A 13,597-nucleotide genomic window follows, 5' to 3' on the forward strand; every position below is an offset into this window, starting at 1 on the left:
GCGGCCCCCGCCTGCGGGCCGGGGTGCGCGGGGGACCGCAGGGGGCCGGGGTTAGGCCCCGGCGCTCATTTAACGCCGGTTCCGAGGGGTCGGAGGAGCCGATCGGGTGTCAGAGCCGGTTTTCTGGTGCTGTAGGGAGGGGGCACGTCGATCTACGTGGTTTTACCGACTCCTGGTAAAAACGCCTCAGCTCCCGGCCCTTCCCTGGCCCCCGGCTCTGGCAGCCCTTGCCGTCCCTCGGACGGGCCCTGAAACACTCGAGCCGTCCCTGCAGCGCTGCCCGGACATCTGGTGCCGGGGGTGCCGGGGCCACCGAGCCTTCCCTTGCTCTGACGCCCTCGTATACGGCCCGAAAGGTGAGCGGGTGCCTCGCCGAGTCCATCGCGGGCAGGGTGCTTATAGGAGTTGTGCCTTAATGCTTTTCTGAAGAACACAGCTGCCAAATAAATAGCTAGATGACTTTTAAGTTGTGTATGCGGGAGGTCTCAATACAAGAAGTTCTGGTACCTTAGGTTTTTCTGGTATCAGTAATGTACGGTGCTAAAGGGAGGACGGGACCAGGGCACGTCTGTGCATATTTATGCATGAGAGACACTAGGCAATTTGAGTTGTGGTTCAGATTGCCAATGCAATTACTTTCTGGTAAGGGTAACTGTTGCAAGAGCTTACAGACAGTTCTTGGTAGTTTTGCTAGTTACATATACATGAATGTAGTTACCAGAATTGTGAATTTCCATTGTTTGCTGGTGCCCGCTGTTACCTGTGTCTTTGTTTCCTATCTGACACATCTCTCGTTTACTAACTGGCCACTGGCAGAGGGACAGAGACCTTCTAGCAGGGCAGGACCAAGCGTGACAGATGCGAGGTACATCTGTGCACCTACAGCAGCAGCAACAGCATCTTAAAATGTTAAGGCCTGGGAAGTGAGCAGAAGTCCAGCCAAGGAAACAGGAGAGATGTTTTTTCTCTCCAAAGCATACAGAAACCATTGGATAATAATTTAGAAAACACAAGTGCAAGGGAGAAGTAAGTAGATGTTGTGGTCTTACTTTTCTGCTTGGACTTAGGAACTTTGAGTGAAGTCCTTTCCACTGATGAGCTTATTAACTTTAAATTAAATGGAGCTGCAATTTCAAAACTGTTCTGGAACACAAACCGAGAGTGACCAGTTTGTGCTATTCTCATGCAAACAACAATCCCAAGGGGATGGTTTTCTTCATTACTTGAACACATTACGACTGTACAATAAAAACTGAAATAAGTAACATTCGAAACAGAAACCTAAGATGGATCATTCGGGTTTGGGTTTTTTTTCTATTCCTGCAGTAATTCTAAGGCATACATTCTTAGATGTCATGTTCATTTTTTAAATTTCTGCTTACTTATATTATTCACAGTGCTACTGAATTTTACAGTTGTCCTGCATAACTGGGTTTTGTAGACATGGTCTCCTACCTCCACTTTTAAAATAACTAATTGTTTTAGAATATACTTTATATACATTTTCAGGAAAGAGAAGATGCAGCATATGCAGATATTGTTCCCAGTTGAATTATTGTGTCAGAGAATTAAAGGAAGTATAACTGAAATTGTCTCCTATTACTAAGGTATTGCTGAAATCCTAATGAACCGACCGCACGCGAGAAATTCATTGGGAAAAGTATTTGTAAATGAAGTGAGTATGGGCCTGGCCTGTAAACGTGTTTGGAATCATGATCAATAACTAAATGCAATAAGCATAGTTGTGGGAAATCTGAAACAAAAACTTAATCTCTTGCTGAAGGTCAGTGGGAGACTGCACTGGGGCAAGGCAGGTTAGCCTGAAGAAAAAGAGATCGTGATATGTCTGTACTGCAGTTACTTCAGCTGTGGACTGGACAGAGATACTGGAATTATTTGAGTTAGTTAACTTGGATGCAAGTTACTGTCCTTGCTTGCATAATTACAACAAAAACATACTCATTGTCAGACCTTAGCAGATGATCTGTTCAAGGTTGACACGTTCTAGAGAAAGTCTGGCTCATGCCTGGACAAGAAGGGGAGTTTAAGCTACAGCAAAGGTTCATCTCTGAATGGAAGAAAAAAAAAGAGATGGGGAAATGTGTCATTCTGAGGCTCTCACGGAAAGATCCTGCTGGCTCCACATATATGATTTCCAGGAAATTCCTGGCACCTGCAGGGGAAAAAAAAAAAAAAACTTTTGTCATAGATTAGGAGCTTGCTATAATTTAGGCATATACATCCATATGCTTTTAAGTTTTTCTTCTCTTGTTTGTACTCCCTCCCTCATAGCTGTTCAGCGCTCTGGAACAACTCCGCTCTGATGAGAAGGTTCGCGTGGTGGTGTTCAAGAGTGAAGTGAAAGGTGTATTTTGTGCTGGTAAGTAACAAAGGCTCTGCAAACCTGTTAAAAAATTTGATGGCTCTTAAGGCTGTGTGCTAATCAGATTGTGCAGAAAAGCCATTGGAAATGCATGCTAAAAGAAAAATGGGCTGGCTTTTGTGTAGCAAATAACAAACACGTTCTCTCTTTCACCTGTCTGCCTACCGGCTTCAGCGATGAAGACGTGTGATGGAGTGAGCCGCACAGGCTGCGTGGTGCTACTATTTGTTTTCCATTTATAACCATCTTAAAGCACAGGTGCCTCTGGTATTGGAGTCCTTGGTTTCCAGTTTTATGGATTATTGCCCTTGCATACAGGGATTGGTGCTCATCTGGGAAATCTGTTGGAAGGGCCCAGAGGAGCACCCTAGCCACTGCTGCAGCCCAGATGTCCACACTCCAACTTCACTGACTTTACTTAACCAGAACACCGTATTTCAAGACTTCTGAAATGGTGTGCCCTCTGAGAGGGACAGGAGGGAACCCAGTTCAGATGTCTTTTCCCTTCTCCTGGATTCTAACCTTTTTCTCCTCTATTTAGGTGCAGATTTAAAGGAACGTGCAAAGATGGATGATGCAGAAGTTGGACACTTTGTTAAAAGGCTGAGAAATCTCATGGATGAAATAGGTAAATTATTATCTCAGTTGGGAAATATGTCCTAGACTGCCTGTACTGAGACATTTAGAAATGCTGCAGGAGGGGAAAGGCCCCAACAGTTTATCCGTTTAGGAGTTGCTTCCCAAATGGCTCCAGTTTATGCCTGAAACAAAGATCTGATTAGAATTAAATACCAACTATCCTGCTGCCACTCCAAGGACAAGATGCATTTCAGTACTGCCTTTTCTATGATGAAGAGCAGCACACACACATACATATAATAAGTACCTGATATAACAAATTATTCTAGATACAGTTCTATGTAATCCTTGGGAGACAGTGCTTGACAAATGAGCTATGTTGGTTGTCCCCCCTTCAATACATGCTGAGAAGCACTCATGATATGGCAATAACCTAAGAATGTGGATTTGGATCTCTGAATGGATTTTCTAAACAGATTTGTTGAATGCCAGGGGGTTTGTACCTACAACTTCCCCTCCCCCCTCCCCCCCCCCTTTTTTTTTTGCGAAAGGAATATGGACTTACACAATTGATTTTCTTCCCCTATTTATGAATGATTCTGTTCTCACTAGAGAAGAATACCAAAGTGAAATCTGACTAAAATAGCAGTCAGAATTGCAACAATTAAAAAACAAACAACGATGTAGAGAGAATGACCCTGTCTCACAAACCACAAAAGCAGTCGGGGTAGTTACGCACAGAACTAGCACATGTCTGAAGTCTGCTTCCAGCTCCCCGAGTGTTTAAAAAGGTATCTTATCAAGCAGCTAATCTCCAGGTACCACAGGTTCCTCAACTATGAGGTGACAACAGTGTTTACCAAGTTCAGGAGCCTTGGCTAACAAAAGCACCAGAAAAGCTAATCCTTGTAACAGTGACTAGGGATGGTGTCTTTGACTGTTTAACTGCAACAGCTGGATATTCACATTATAAATTTTCAAGGAGACAATTCATCCTGTTTTGTGTTGCAGTACTTTGTATTTACATGCTTCTTTGCATGTACGAATAAAGTTTTGCATTCTTCTTACAGTGAAGGGAGAAGTGCAAAAAGACAGTTTCTGCTGTTTAGAGACAGAAAGTTTGTGGCAGAAGAAAATGAATTCCTTGGCAATTTTGAGTTTGAGAACTACTAAAAGCTTTACAATTTAAGCATTTATATTCCAGAAGTGAGTGGAGCAGAACTTCTGGAACAAAACTGTATAATCCGTGTTGTCTTCTCTAGCTGCCCTGCCTGTACCCACAATTGCTGCAATAGATGGCTACGCATTGGGTGGTGGACTAGAACTGGCATTAGCTTGTGACCTTCGAGTAGCAGGTTTGTGTGTTGCTTAATATAGGATTCTTCTTGTAATGGGTGACTATATTTTAAAGAGAACTTACATGCATGACAGCTGGCTGTTAATGCAATCCAGTAGACTGAGAGAGGAACTTACACAGTTCAAGAAATGAGTAGGCATTTGTCCAGAAAACATGACACTTAGTTACTATTGGGAAAGCAGTTTCCTTGCTTAAAAAGTAAAGCCTATTTTTAGACAAGATTAGGATTCCTTCAGAAAACTATTTGTTGGTAGAATTAAATAGTTATTATCATGTAATACTGGATCAGCACTCTGGCTAGATCTAACCTTCCCTGCTTACATCAGTTTGGACTGGAAGACTTCCTTCTTCTGTTTCTGTTCTTCTATCCATTACATTTCATCTAGTATGGACCCAAGGTTCATTTTTCTAGATAAAATTACTACATTAGGGGTAAGCAGCCATATTACACATCCCTCATCTGACTTGAGATGGACGCTGATTAAGCACTATAGTATTCAGACTTTCTAGCTACCTGGAGAAATGGAGTTCCAGTTCAGTATTGATAGTTTGTAGTTTTATTAATCAGTTCAGAATGGAAAATTTGTAGTTATACAGATCAAAAAGTAACTAAACCCTATATTTATTTAATAGCTTCGTCAGCTAAAATGGGCCTTATTGAGACCACAAGAGGGCTTCTTCCTGGAGCAGGTAACCTCCATTAAATCTTCAGTCTCTTATTTTCTCAGCTCTATAGTAAATATTTTGTCATTAGAACACTTGAAGTGTTTTGAATGTAAATTAGAAGTAGCATCCTACAGTGACCCAAGAGATCTGTGAATCAAGAGTTCCATGCCAGGCCCTGTCTCGGACTTGCTATGAATTTAGGAAAGTCCCTTTACACTTTTTCCTGTTTATCAAAATAGTCAAAAGGATGCTGAAGCGTTTCAGATGCCTTGCAAAATGTTGACATATTCAGCTAGTTATTAAAGAAACACATCATCCCTTTATTTTTCAAACCTCCTTGTTATGTAAGGAAACAAAATACTACTTTTTGGGGGGTATTTCTCAGAAATGGAAAATGCTGGTTTTGCTGTTGTCATAAGGTGGAACACAGCGCCTGCCCAGATGTGTTGGAATAGGTCTCGCAAAGGAACTCATTTTCACTGGTAGACAGATTGATGGACAACAAGCCTTCTCAATGGGATTAGTAAATCACACAGTGCCACAAAACAATGAGGGAGATGCAGCTTACCAGAGAGCATTAACTTTGGCTAAAGAAATCCTTCCTCAGGTAAGTGTATTATTCATGTGGTCACTGTAAAGAAGGCATTTCTGCTTCCTTTAAGAGAGAGCAAACAAACAATTTAAATTCCTTTCTATATTAAAGTCTTGGTTTCTGATGTTTAAGTCTTAACTCTGTCCTTTTTTGCAAATGCAGTTTCTGTAGAAACAAGTGTTAACATTGAGCTGCTTAACCCATAAGACAGTTTTACCTCCCAGTGGTTATGCAGACCTGCAGGACACATTGAAACCTTGCACCGTGTACATCTATTAACTGTAGATAATGCTAATTTGTTTTTTGAAAATACTAACTTACTGCAAATTTCTATAGACTAAAAGGTCATTTGGAGCTAGGATAATGATGTAACAACTACACTATTATGAACTGATGTGGCTTTAATTATATTTTAATGTTTCTTGTGGTTTGGTTTTGTTGTGTTTTGTTGGTTTTTTTTTTTTAATAAAGGCTCCATTTGCTGTGAAAATGGGAAAACTGGCAATAAACAGAGGAATGGAGGTAATTATTTTTATTTTAAATACTGATGTAAATGAAGCAGACAGGCAACTCTTACAAATTACTACAGTAAAAATGTTTAGAACAGATGAGTTATAATCCTTGTTTAGACAAGGCATTTAAAACCATTTCAGGAGTTTTAAAGATTTTGTTTAAGAACAAAATTAATACAGCAGGATTTTTTTTCTACAGATGCTAACACCATAGTTCTAATACAGGAGTGAAGGTCACTCACTATGTATGAGCATTTATCGATTTGAGGGCTACGAAGTAGTTTTGAGGGCTATACTTCAGACAAATCTCATTCCTTCCCTCTTATCCCCAGGTCGATATTGCATCAGGGATGGCTATTGAGGGGATGTGTTATGCCCAGGTAGGTTACCTTCAGAATACATTCCTGAAAGGAACAACTGTAGATTTTCTAAAGCTAGGTATTCACAGCATCCTCTTGTATTTTCCTCTCTATAAGGGAACACTTAACAGCTAAATCTAAAGCTTTGAGAACATACTTGAGTGCAGTTCCAGATACCTATTTCAGAATGTTAATTGTTGTGTCATGCATAGCTGCCTCTCTCAGCCTGCATGAGACCAAAGTCCTTCCTTAAATACCCTTCTGTCCAAAGTAATTGTATATTCTTAGTTTCAACAATGTTAATTATAGGATGAGGTTTACGAATGGTTTTAGTTTTAGCAAATTAAAAAACAGGTTTCTCCTGTAGTCATTCTTTCTGACAAGTTTTGAGAGCATGTACCTTTCTCAGCTAACGGTACAATGTAACTGTTGTGCCTCTCTGTATTTTAAGATGGTAAAGTATTAAATTTATGGAAAACTGTTTTCTTATGTAGTTCTATGGTCTTTGTCTTAGATGCTTTGCTTGTGATTTACACTACAACCCAGTCTCTCTTATTTTCCTAATTGCAAAATGTGGAAGGCGGGACTTAATGTATCATTGAAAGAAAAGCAATCTTGGTCTTAGACCACTACTGCCAAATTAGTCAGTACTTAAAAACTCATCAGACTTGTCAATGAAAAACATACCATTTTCTTTTTTTAAAACGTAGAATATTCCCACAAGAGACCGTCAGGAAGGGATGGCTGCCTTCAGGGAAAAACGACCACCTCAGTTTATCGGCAAATAATGCTTCCTAGCTTCTCCTTGATTTTTTGAAGGTAAAGGAGGACTGAAGAGGACCCACTGATTTTGGGGGATTATTTTTATGACTGCATTCTGTGTACTTAGCTCCTTGCCTTGGACTACATTTCTGAATACTCCACTGGATCATTTTGCTGTAAGAATTCCCAAATAAAGATTTAACTTTTTACAGCTGATCTTTTAAAAGTGCATACATCTTGAGTCAGCTGTTATGGCTCTCAGATGTCAAGTAAGGAGTACGGAGAAGCTTTGGCTCACTGTAAGCAAATTAAAAAAAAACCAAAACCACAACAAAAAAAACCCAGAAAACATGCTACATCTAAACATCGATGGGAAAAAGTAAAAAAATCACTCTGAAGAGGAAGTCAACTTACAAAGAAAGAAAACTTTCCTAAGCTTGCTTCCCATTATCAGTAGTCTTCCAGCTAATCAGACAGAACAAGGAGTATTAACACACAGCAATGGCATTTCACCCCAGATCTGTTCTGAATAGTGCAAAAAACAGAGCTACCACTCCAGCCAAGTGAACTTAGTCTCTTTGGTATCAGCGCCTGAGAAAAGGCAAGGCCTGTATGTCCATGTATGTATGACCACCATATCAGTCTATGCCAGACATCTCTGGCACGTCACCTCTCTCTCATCACCTATTTTCCTCTGTTGCCTGACTGGAAGTTGAAGTTATTTTCTCCGTCTGCTTAGAGGTTCTCCAGCACTGAGACATGCCACACAATTTAGCTCTATGGCTTCTTACTTCCCTAGGTGGGGGCTTTCAAGCAAAAGTGAATTAGTATAGTTAGAGAAACATACTTTTAGTAAATAATTTATAGGTTATCAAAATATACTTACAAAATGTGGCTTATCACATTGGAACTGGGCGTCACTTCATGCTAAGATAGTCTCAAAGCAAACCACAATTTCACTTGTGCCAAAAGCTAACCGAACAATTCTGTGCGTGAGGTAACCTTACCAGATTATACATGTACAAGTTTCCTATGCAAAGATCTGCAAAGGTAAAGCAGAGCCAGGATCTTCAGCCTTCACAAAAAAGATGACAAATGCCACAGGTGAAATAGAAGAGTTGAAAAGTTGCTTCCAGAATTATTCTACCCTGGCAGGAACTCCTGAAGCTCCACAGGAATGTGAAGAGACCTTTCTGTAATTGGGACATGCAAGTAAAGTTAGTGGATTTATACCTTGTAGGCATTCATACTTTTCAGCTTAAAAGAATTCTGCTCACTGTTTGTTTGCCTGAAGCATGTAGGAACAAAACAAGAAAGGTACGGAAAATCATTTACAATCTCTGTGCTTGCTGGTTGCAGAACTTTATGAAGTGACGTCTTCACCATCTGGACTGATGCCAGTATCACATACATTTTGTGCTGCATGTAGTAGTAGATTCTTTTTTCCCCCCACGGTTTTAGTTAAGATGCTTCAGCAAGTTTTCCTGTTATTAGGAAAAACCAGTACTGTAAGGAGAGTTGTCGTCTTTATTTTAAAATCTTGTAGCAATTGATTTATATTCATTCTATTAACACCAATTTTGACAAGTTTTGCGTTCCATTTCATGTAATGGAAATTTCATAGCAGAAGTCCCATAGCAGACATCTCAGAAGGGTGGGGAGTAAAGGCTTGGAGTCCATTTTTCATTTTTTAAACCACCTTCATAATTCAAAGCTACAACCAATTTAATTTCTTTCTGAGTCAAGAAAACTATATATAACCAGATGCACACATGAAAACGATGCTAGCCGAATTATACCTTTGTACAAAAAGCAATTACACAACATTGATTAAATTACTGGATCAGTACCTTTTGAAGTTGCTGAAATACACAATAATTAGATTATTGAAGATTAGAGGTCATGTTTTTATTTGAAGGATGGGAGTTGGGAGAGGGAAATAGTTAAAAATAGTAAAATATGGTCATCATGAAGAAGCCATCCCTGCTAGTAAGCTACCAAATGTAAGTTTTCTTTTTAAACTCAATTACCAATATATTTACAGAATAGTCTCTGAATATCAATCAGTTGCCATGGAAATATGGAGACTAACCAGATAAAAACAATACCTGAAATTAAACTGAATTTGAATGGACATGCAATTTGCTTCCAGGCATCTGTATGCTGCGCAATATGTTTCATTCAACACATCATTTGAAACCCATAGGTAACCAAGAAAGAAATAAGTTGTTACAATTAGCATCTTTTATGTAAAATTTCACACTCCACAAAACAATGCAATGGACACAGGGCTCACATAGAACATTGGGTGATATTTTGCACTGTGATGACTTGGAAATATAATTCACTGCACAATACTGACAGAATATTTACAGAAAAGAACAGACCAATCATTAGTCTCTTATAAATAAGGTGACCAAATATCCTGGGCCTCCTACCAAAGTCATGCAATCCCCTTCATGAAGACAAGTCAGTATTTTGCTCTAATGAGCCTTCTCCTTTCCCTATCAGTATTCTAAAAACAAAAGAAAGCTATCACACACAACCAAAAGTAGTCAAACAACAACAAAACCCCCTTCTTGTTATCAAGTTTAAAATCTCAAGCTTAGTTCATCCTTTTAGTACTGTGTCTCATTTTAATCCTGTTTCTATTGCTTTACTTGAGCATGTCTCCCATTTCCCTGATGCAATGCTGATCCCCACCTTACTAAGAGTAGGGAGGACTCAGGAGAGCTGAACCTCAAAAAGGCATTGTTCTAGCAGCAAGGAAAACAGAAGAACACAGCTTGCAGGCAAAAGGAAAAGGAAGTTAAAGACCCCATTTTAGTTTAGAAGGGTTATGAGGCAATGGACATTTTGGTCACCTTAGTTACAAGTCTCATTGTAACCTGCATGCACTTTTGTTTTAATTGGTAAAAGTGTTGAATCTCACAACCACACACAGTTCTATTCAAACACCAAACTGGTAAACAGTGTTGTGAACAGCAATCATAGGGATGAAATAACTTTCTCTCCCAGAAGTCACAAAACAAGATATTCCTAGAAGTCTTTTTTCAGATGTGCATATTGATCTGTACAAGTCCCATCTCTTTGTAGCCAGTAGTAATCCTACAGGTATGACCAGCTCAAGCAGTGACCCTTTACAGGTTGCATATGAGGTTGCCATTAAAGTTGACATTCACCAAAGGTTACCGTACATGGTTCTGGGTACCACAATTATCGGCAAATCACTTTAATGGTGACCACTATATTACAAGTTACTCCAACTACACACACATCAGAAAGGATTATTACAGAGACAATACTTTACATTCCTATACCTGCAGCTTTCAGTTTGGTTTATTTTGTTGCTGTTTTCTACATGGTGGTGGTCTCCCATGACGCATAATGTGTTTTTCCAAACTATCTAGGATGGCAATAGCAATCCTTTGGACATGTGGATCAGTCTGGACGTTTTCCTTGATGTTGTATAAATGCTGTAAACCACCTTCTTCAATTAACATGCTGCAGTATCTGGCAGCTGTAGTAAGATTAAAAAAAGGAAATTAAAAAAAACATTACCTAGGGTAAGTGTAGCAGATACTGTAGACACTGATTCAAATCCACTTTTGTCTCCTAGACCAGGCAGCATTTAGGACACTCCCTAAAGTGTCTACACAAGTGCATTTGTACTTTAACAAGTGACAACAGAACAACAGAGTTGTTTGGACAGGACTCCCATTGTAATCAGGTCTGTTTCCATGTCTGTCTGAGTTGACTGGAAAGTGCCTTGTAATATTCATAGTATTCTCTGTCTCCCCTTGCCTCTTCTACAGGCATTTTAAGTGCACATACATAAATTTTAAGAAATGGGAATCAGAAGTACTGTAGGATCTATGAGTATCCAGGTAAAAGTATCACCTTTACCAAAAAAACTCAGTACGGAACAGTTATCAAAAAATGGTATCAGATATACCACATCATTTGTATACTCTTGTAGAGTGAATAGGAACTAGTTCCTTTGAAAACAGTTTACCAAATACATTGATGGTGGCCTTTAACTAGTTGTAAGTTGCTATGAATGCCTTTTGAGGGATAAAATTACACTTTTCTTCCCAGTTTCATTAGTGATTTTAAGAAGTTGAAAGCGCAGCTACATCAGCTTCAGTGTTATTAAGTGTAGGGACCAGCTATAAAAAAAGCCATATATTTAATGTAACATGCAAGCTTCAGAAGGTGTTACAAAAAGGTCAGGATGACTGTAATGCAATCCACAGAGCATTACCTCAGATGTGCCCAATTTCACCATTCATCTCGGTGAAGCAACAACAGAGTTTAAATGCTGACAGAAGCATTTCACTGGGGATCCCATTTACTGCAGTGCTACTAATATTTTAGTTAAGTTAGCTCATTGAGGTGGATATGATAGAGAGAAACAGCAAAAGGAGAAAAAAAATAAACAAGAAAAATAAATCTCACTAATCCTAGATTATTTTTCACCCTCATCTAAAAGAGGAGGTCAAAATAAAACACATCTCTTCTCAAGGACAAAAAGCTCTCTTGTTGCCAAGCGCCAAAAGCTGAAGGTTTTCCCCCCAAATAAATCTTCATGTTACAGAATTAAGCACATTTTCCCTCCAGGTAGGTTATTACATTTCCTACCAAATGTTTGGTTTCTCTGCAACTTTGTCCAGAAGCTTCTGGCACCAACTACTATCAGACCTAAACTTCAGGAATACTGTCTTGATCTCGAATCAGGAGTATGCCATCCAAGTATTTCCAGCCTCTCCATTCTACAGAGCAGTTACTCACTGTCAGTACAAACCTCTGTGGCATGTTGAAAGCTCAGAGGTTAGGGCAGAACAAAATAAACACTAAAAATAAATAGAACAAACAGGACCATACTAAGTTAGCAGGGCTGAGGCACAAAGAGAAATTACAGGGTCTTAATCAAAAAGTGTTATCCGGAGTCTGACCAGTAAAACAACTTTGTCAGAACAGTCCTACTTCAACATGGGAAAAGTCCTCACAGATCTCTGGCTAGCGTACCCTGGGAACAGTGTCTCATTACATTTACGAGCTCTATAAAGAGCAAGATAACAGTACTTTATGTGCAATTATATATTATGCCATGTTATTGTTTGGTCCTGAATAGATGTCTTTTCACTGTAGAAAAAGTAATTTATGGGACAGGGATAAACAAGCATAGATATACTGCTGTCAAGAAGATCAAAAAACTGGCACAGAAAATACTTTTAATACTTTAGAGGAAAGCTGCTTTGTATCTTGTAGAAGTTGATGACAATACACACATTCACATCATACAAACTTATGTCAAAAAAAACCCCAAACATTAAAAGCCAGGAAGGTTTGTCCACTCTACATTTAGTTATACTGAGGGGATTTATTTCCTTTCCCGACACTTGTGCGTTTCATCACATGCTTGCAAATCATTTTACAAACAAGACATTGGTGTTCTCCTTTTGCAGATGGGAAAGACAGATTAAGAAACTGACCTCTGTGTCACAGCAAGTTATTGCAAAAAGGCGATTAGAGATGAGGATTACCTAAAACTTCTGTTCTGATAGTAAGAGATAGCTACCTGCTACAGTAACTGTTCTTAATTTAAAAGAAATTTGTTGTCCATTATTAAGATTATATTTCTGAATAAAAACACCTGTGCAAGCCAAAAATGTAGTTAATCTTAACACACGTCCACATTTTGGAATTAATACTATGCATTTAACAGTAAAATTCCAGTAACTAAAAATGATATAAAGAACTTTTATTACTCTCTTCCCCTGCCCCATTTAGTCAAAGCCTAAATGTAGTTTCTCCAGAGGATTAGGAATTAATACCCTTGGTTTCTCATTTTTCCCAGTTCATACTAGTGAATAATATGCTAAGAAATAAGAATTTTAAGGGTAATATTATCTTAATACATACGATTTTTGCTGCAGACATGCTGCATGGCCCACACTGCCCATAACTGGACACCAGGTGTCATGAAACAGCCAAGTAGTGGAAAAAACGGATTGAAAGACCTATAAAAAAAGAACAGCAACTTGCTTAACTACTAGATATTATTCCTTCAGAGGTCACATGTTGTTTACTCATTCAGCTACAGGTTTAACTAGAAGAGACACTTGATATTAAAAGGCTTACCTGCTGCACCTAAAACTAGTTTAAGACAATTACTAGCAAAAATCATATATAGTGGATATGTGGTGTGCTTTTACCATAGCATTTGGATGCCTCCTGCTCCTTAAAAACACGAGTAAAAACAGTGGAAATTATAAGGATTAGATGGACAGTAATTATCTAATTGTACTTTTTGGCCTCAAGCTTCTTTATCTAGGACAAACAGTGCTAACCTAGTGCTAGCCAATATAACCTTACTGGTTAATC

The 13,597-nt window shown here is 39.0% G+C and overlaps 2 protein-coding genes across 4 annotated transcripts in view; one reads left to right on the top strand and one right to left on the bottom strand.

The window, feature by feature from the left end:
* Positions 1 to 79: 79 nt before the first annotated feature.
* Positions 80 to 13,597, top strand: part of ECHDC2 (enoyl CoA hydratase domain containing 2) — a 14,797-nt gene continuing 1,279 nt past the window's right edge. The window contains exons 1-10 of one of the 3 annotated variants that reach the window (XM_010582365.1): positions 80 to 356; positions 1,608 to 1,675; positions 2,293 to 2,380; positions 2,925 to 3,011; positions 4,225 to 4,317; positions 4,953 to 5,009; positions 5,405 to 5,592; positions 6,049 to 6,099; positions 6,422 to 6,469; positions 7,159 to 7,550. In XM_010582365.1, the coding sequence (XP_010580667.1) occupies positions 1,625 to 1,675; positions 2,293 to 2,380; positions 2,925 to 3,011; positions 4,225 to 4,317; positions 4,953 to 5,009; positions 5,405 to 5,592; positions 6,049 to 6,099; positions 6,422 to 6,469; positions 7,159 to 7,236 (741 nt within the window). In that variant the 5' untranslated portion in view covers positions 80 to 356; positions 1,608 to 1,624 and the 3' untranslated portion in view covers positions 7,237 to 7,550. Of the gene's footprint in view, positions 1,676 to 2,292; positions 2,381 to 2,924; positions 3,012 to 4,224; positions 4,318 to 4,952; positions 5,010 to 5,404; positions 5,593 to 6,048; positions 6,100 to 6,421; positions 6,470 to 7,158; positions 7,551 to 13,597 lie in introns of those variants that run through there. The other 2 variants (XM_010582363.1, XM_010582364.1) reach the window with 2 other exon arrangements.
* LOC104841189 (protein zyg-11 homolog B) overlaps positions 7,590 to 13,597 on the bottom strand; it is a 25,100-nt gene continuing 19,092 nt past the window's right edge. Inside the window, exons 15-16 of the mRNA XM_010582704.1 lie at positions 13,136 to 13,233; positions 7,590 to 10,730 (exon numbers count right to left, since the gene is read on the bottom strand). Of these exons, the coding sequence (XP_010581006.1) occupies positions 10,540 to 10,730; positions 13,136 to 13,233 (289 nt within the window). The 3' untranslated portion in view covers positions 7,590 to 10,539. The remainder of the gene's footprint in view (positions 10,731 to 13,135; positions 13,234 to 13,597) is intronic.

The sequence above is a fragment of the Haliaeetus leucocephalus genome, unplaced genomic scaffold, assembly GCF_000737465.1.
Source record: "Haliaeetus leucocephalus isolate CR32 unplaced genomic scaffold, Haliaeetus_leucocephalus-4.0 Scaffold848, whole genome shotgun sequence".
NCBI lineage: Eukaryota > Metazoa > Chordata > Aves > Accipitriformes > Accipitridae > Haliaeetus > Haliaeetus leucocephalus.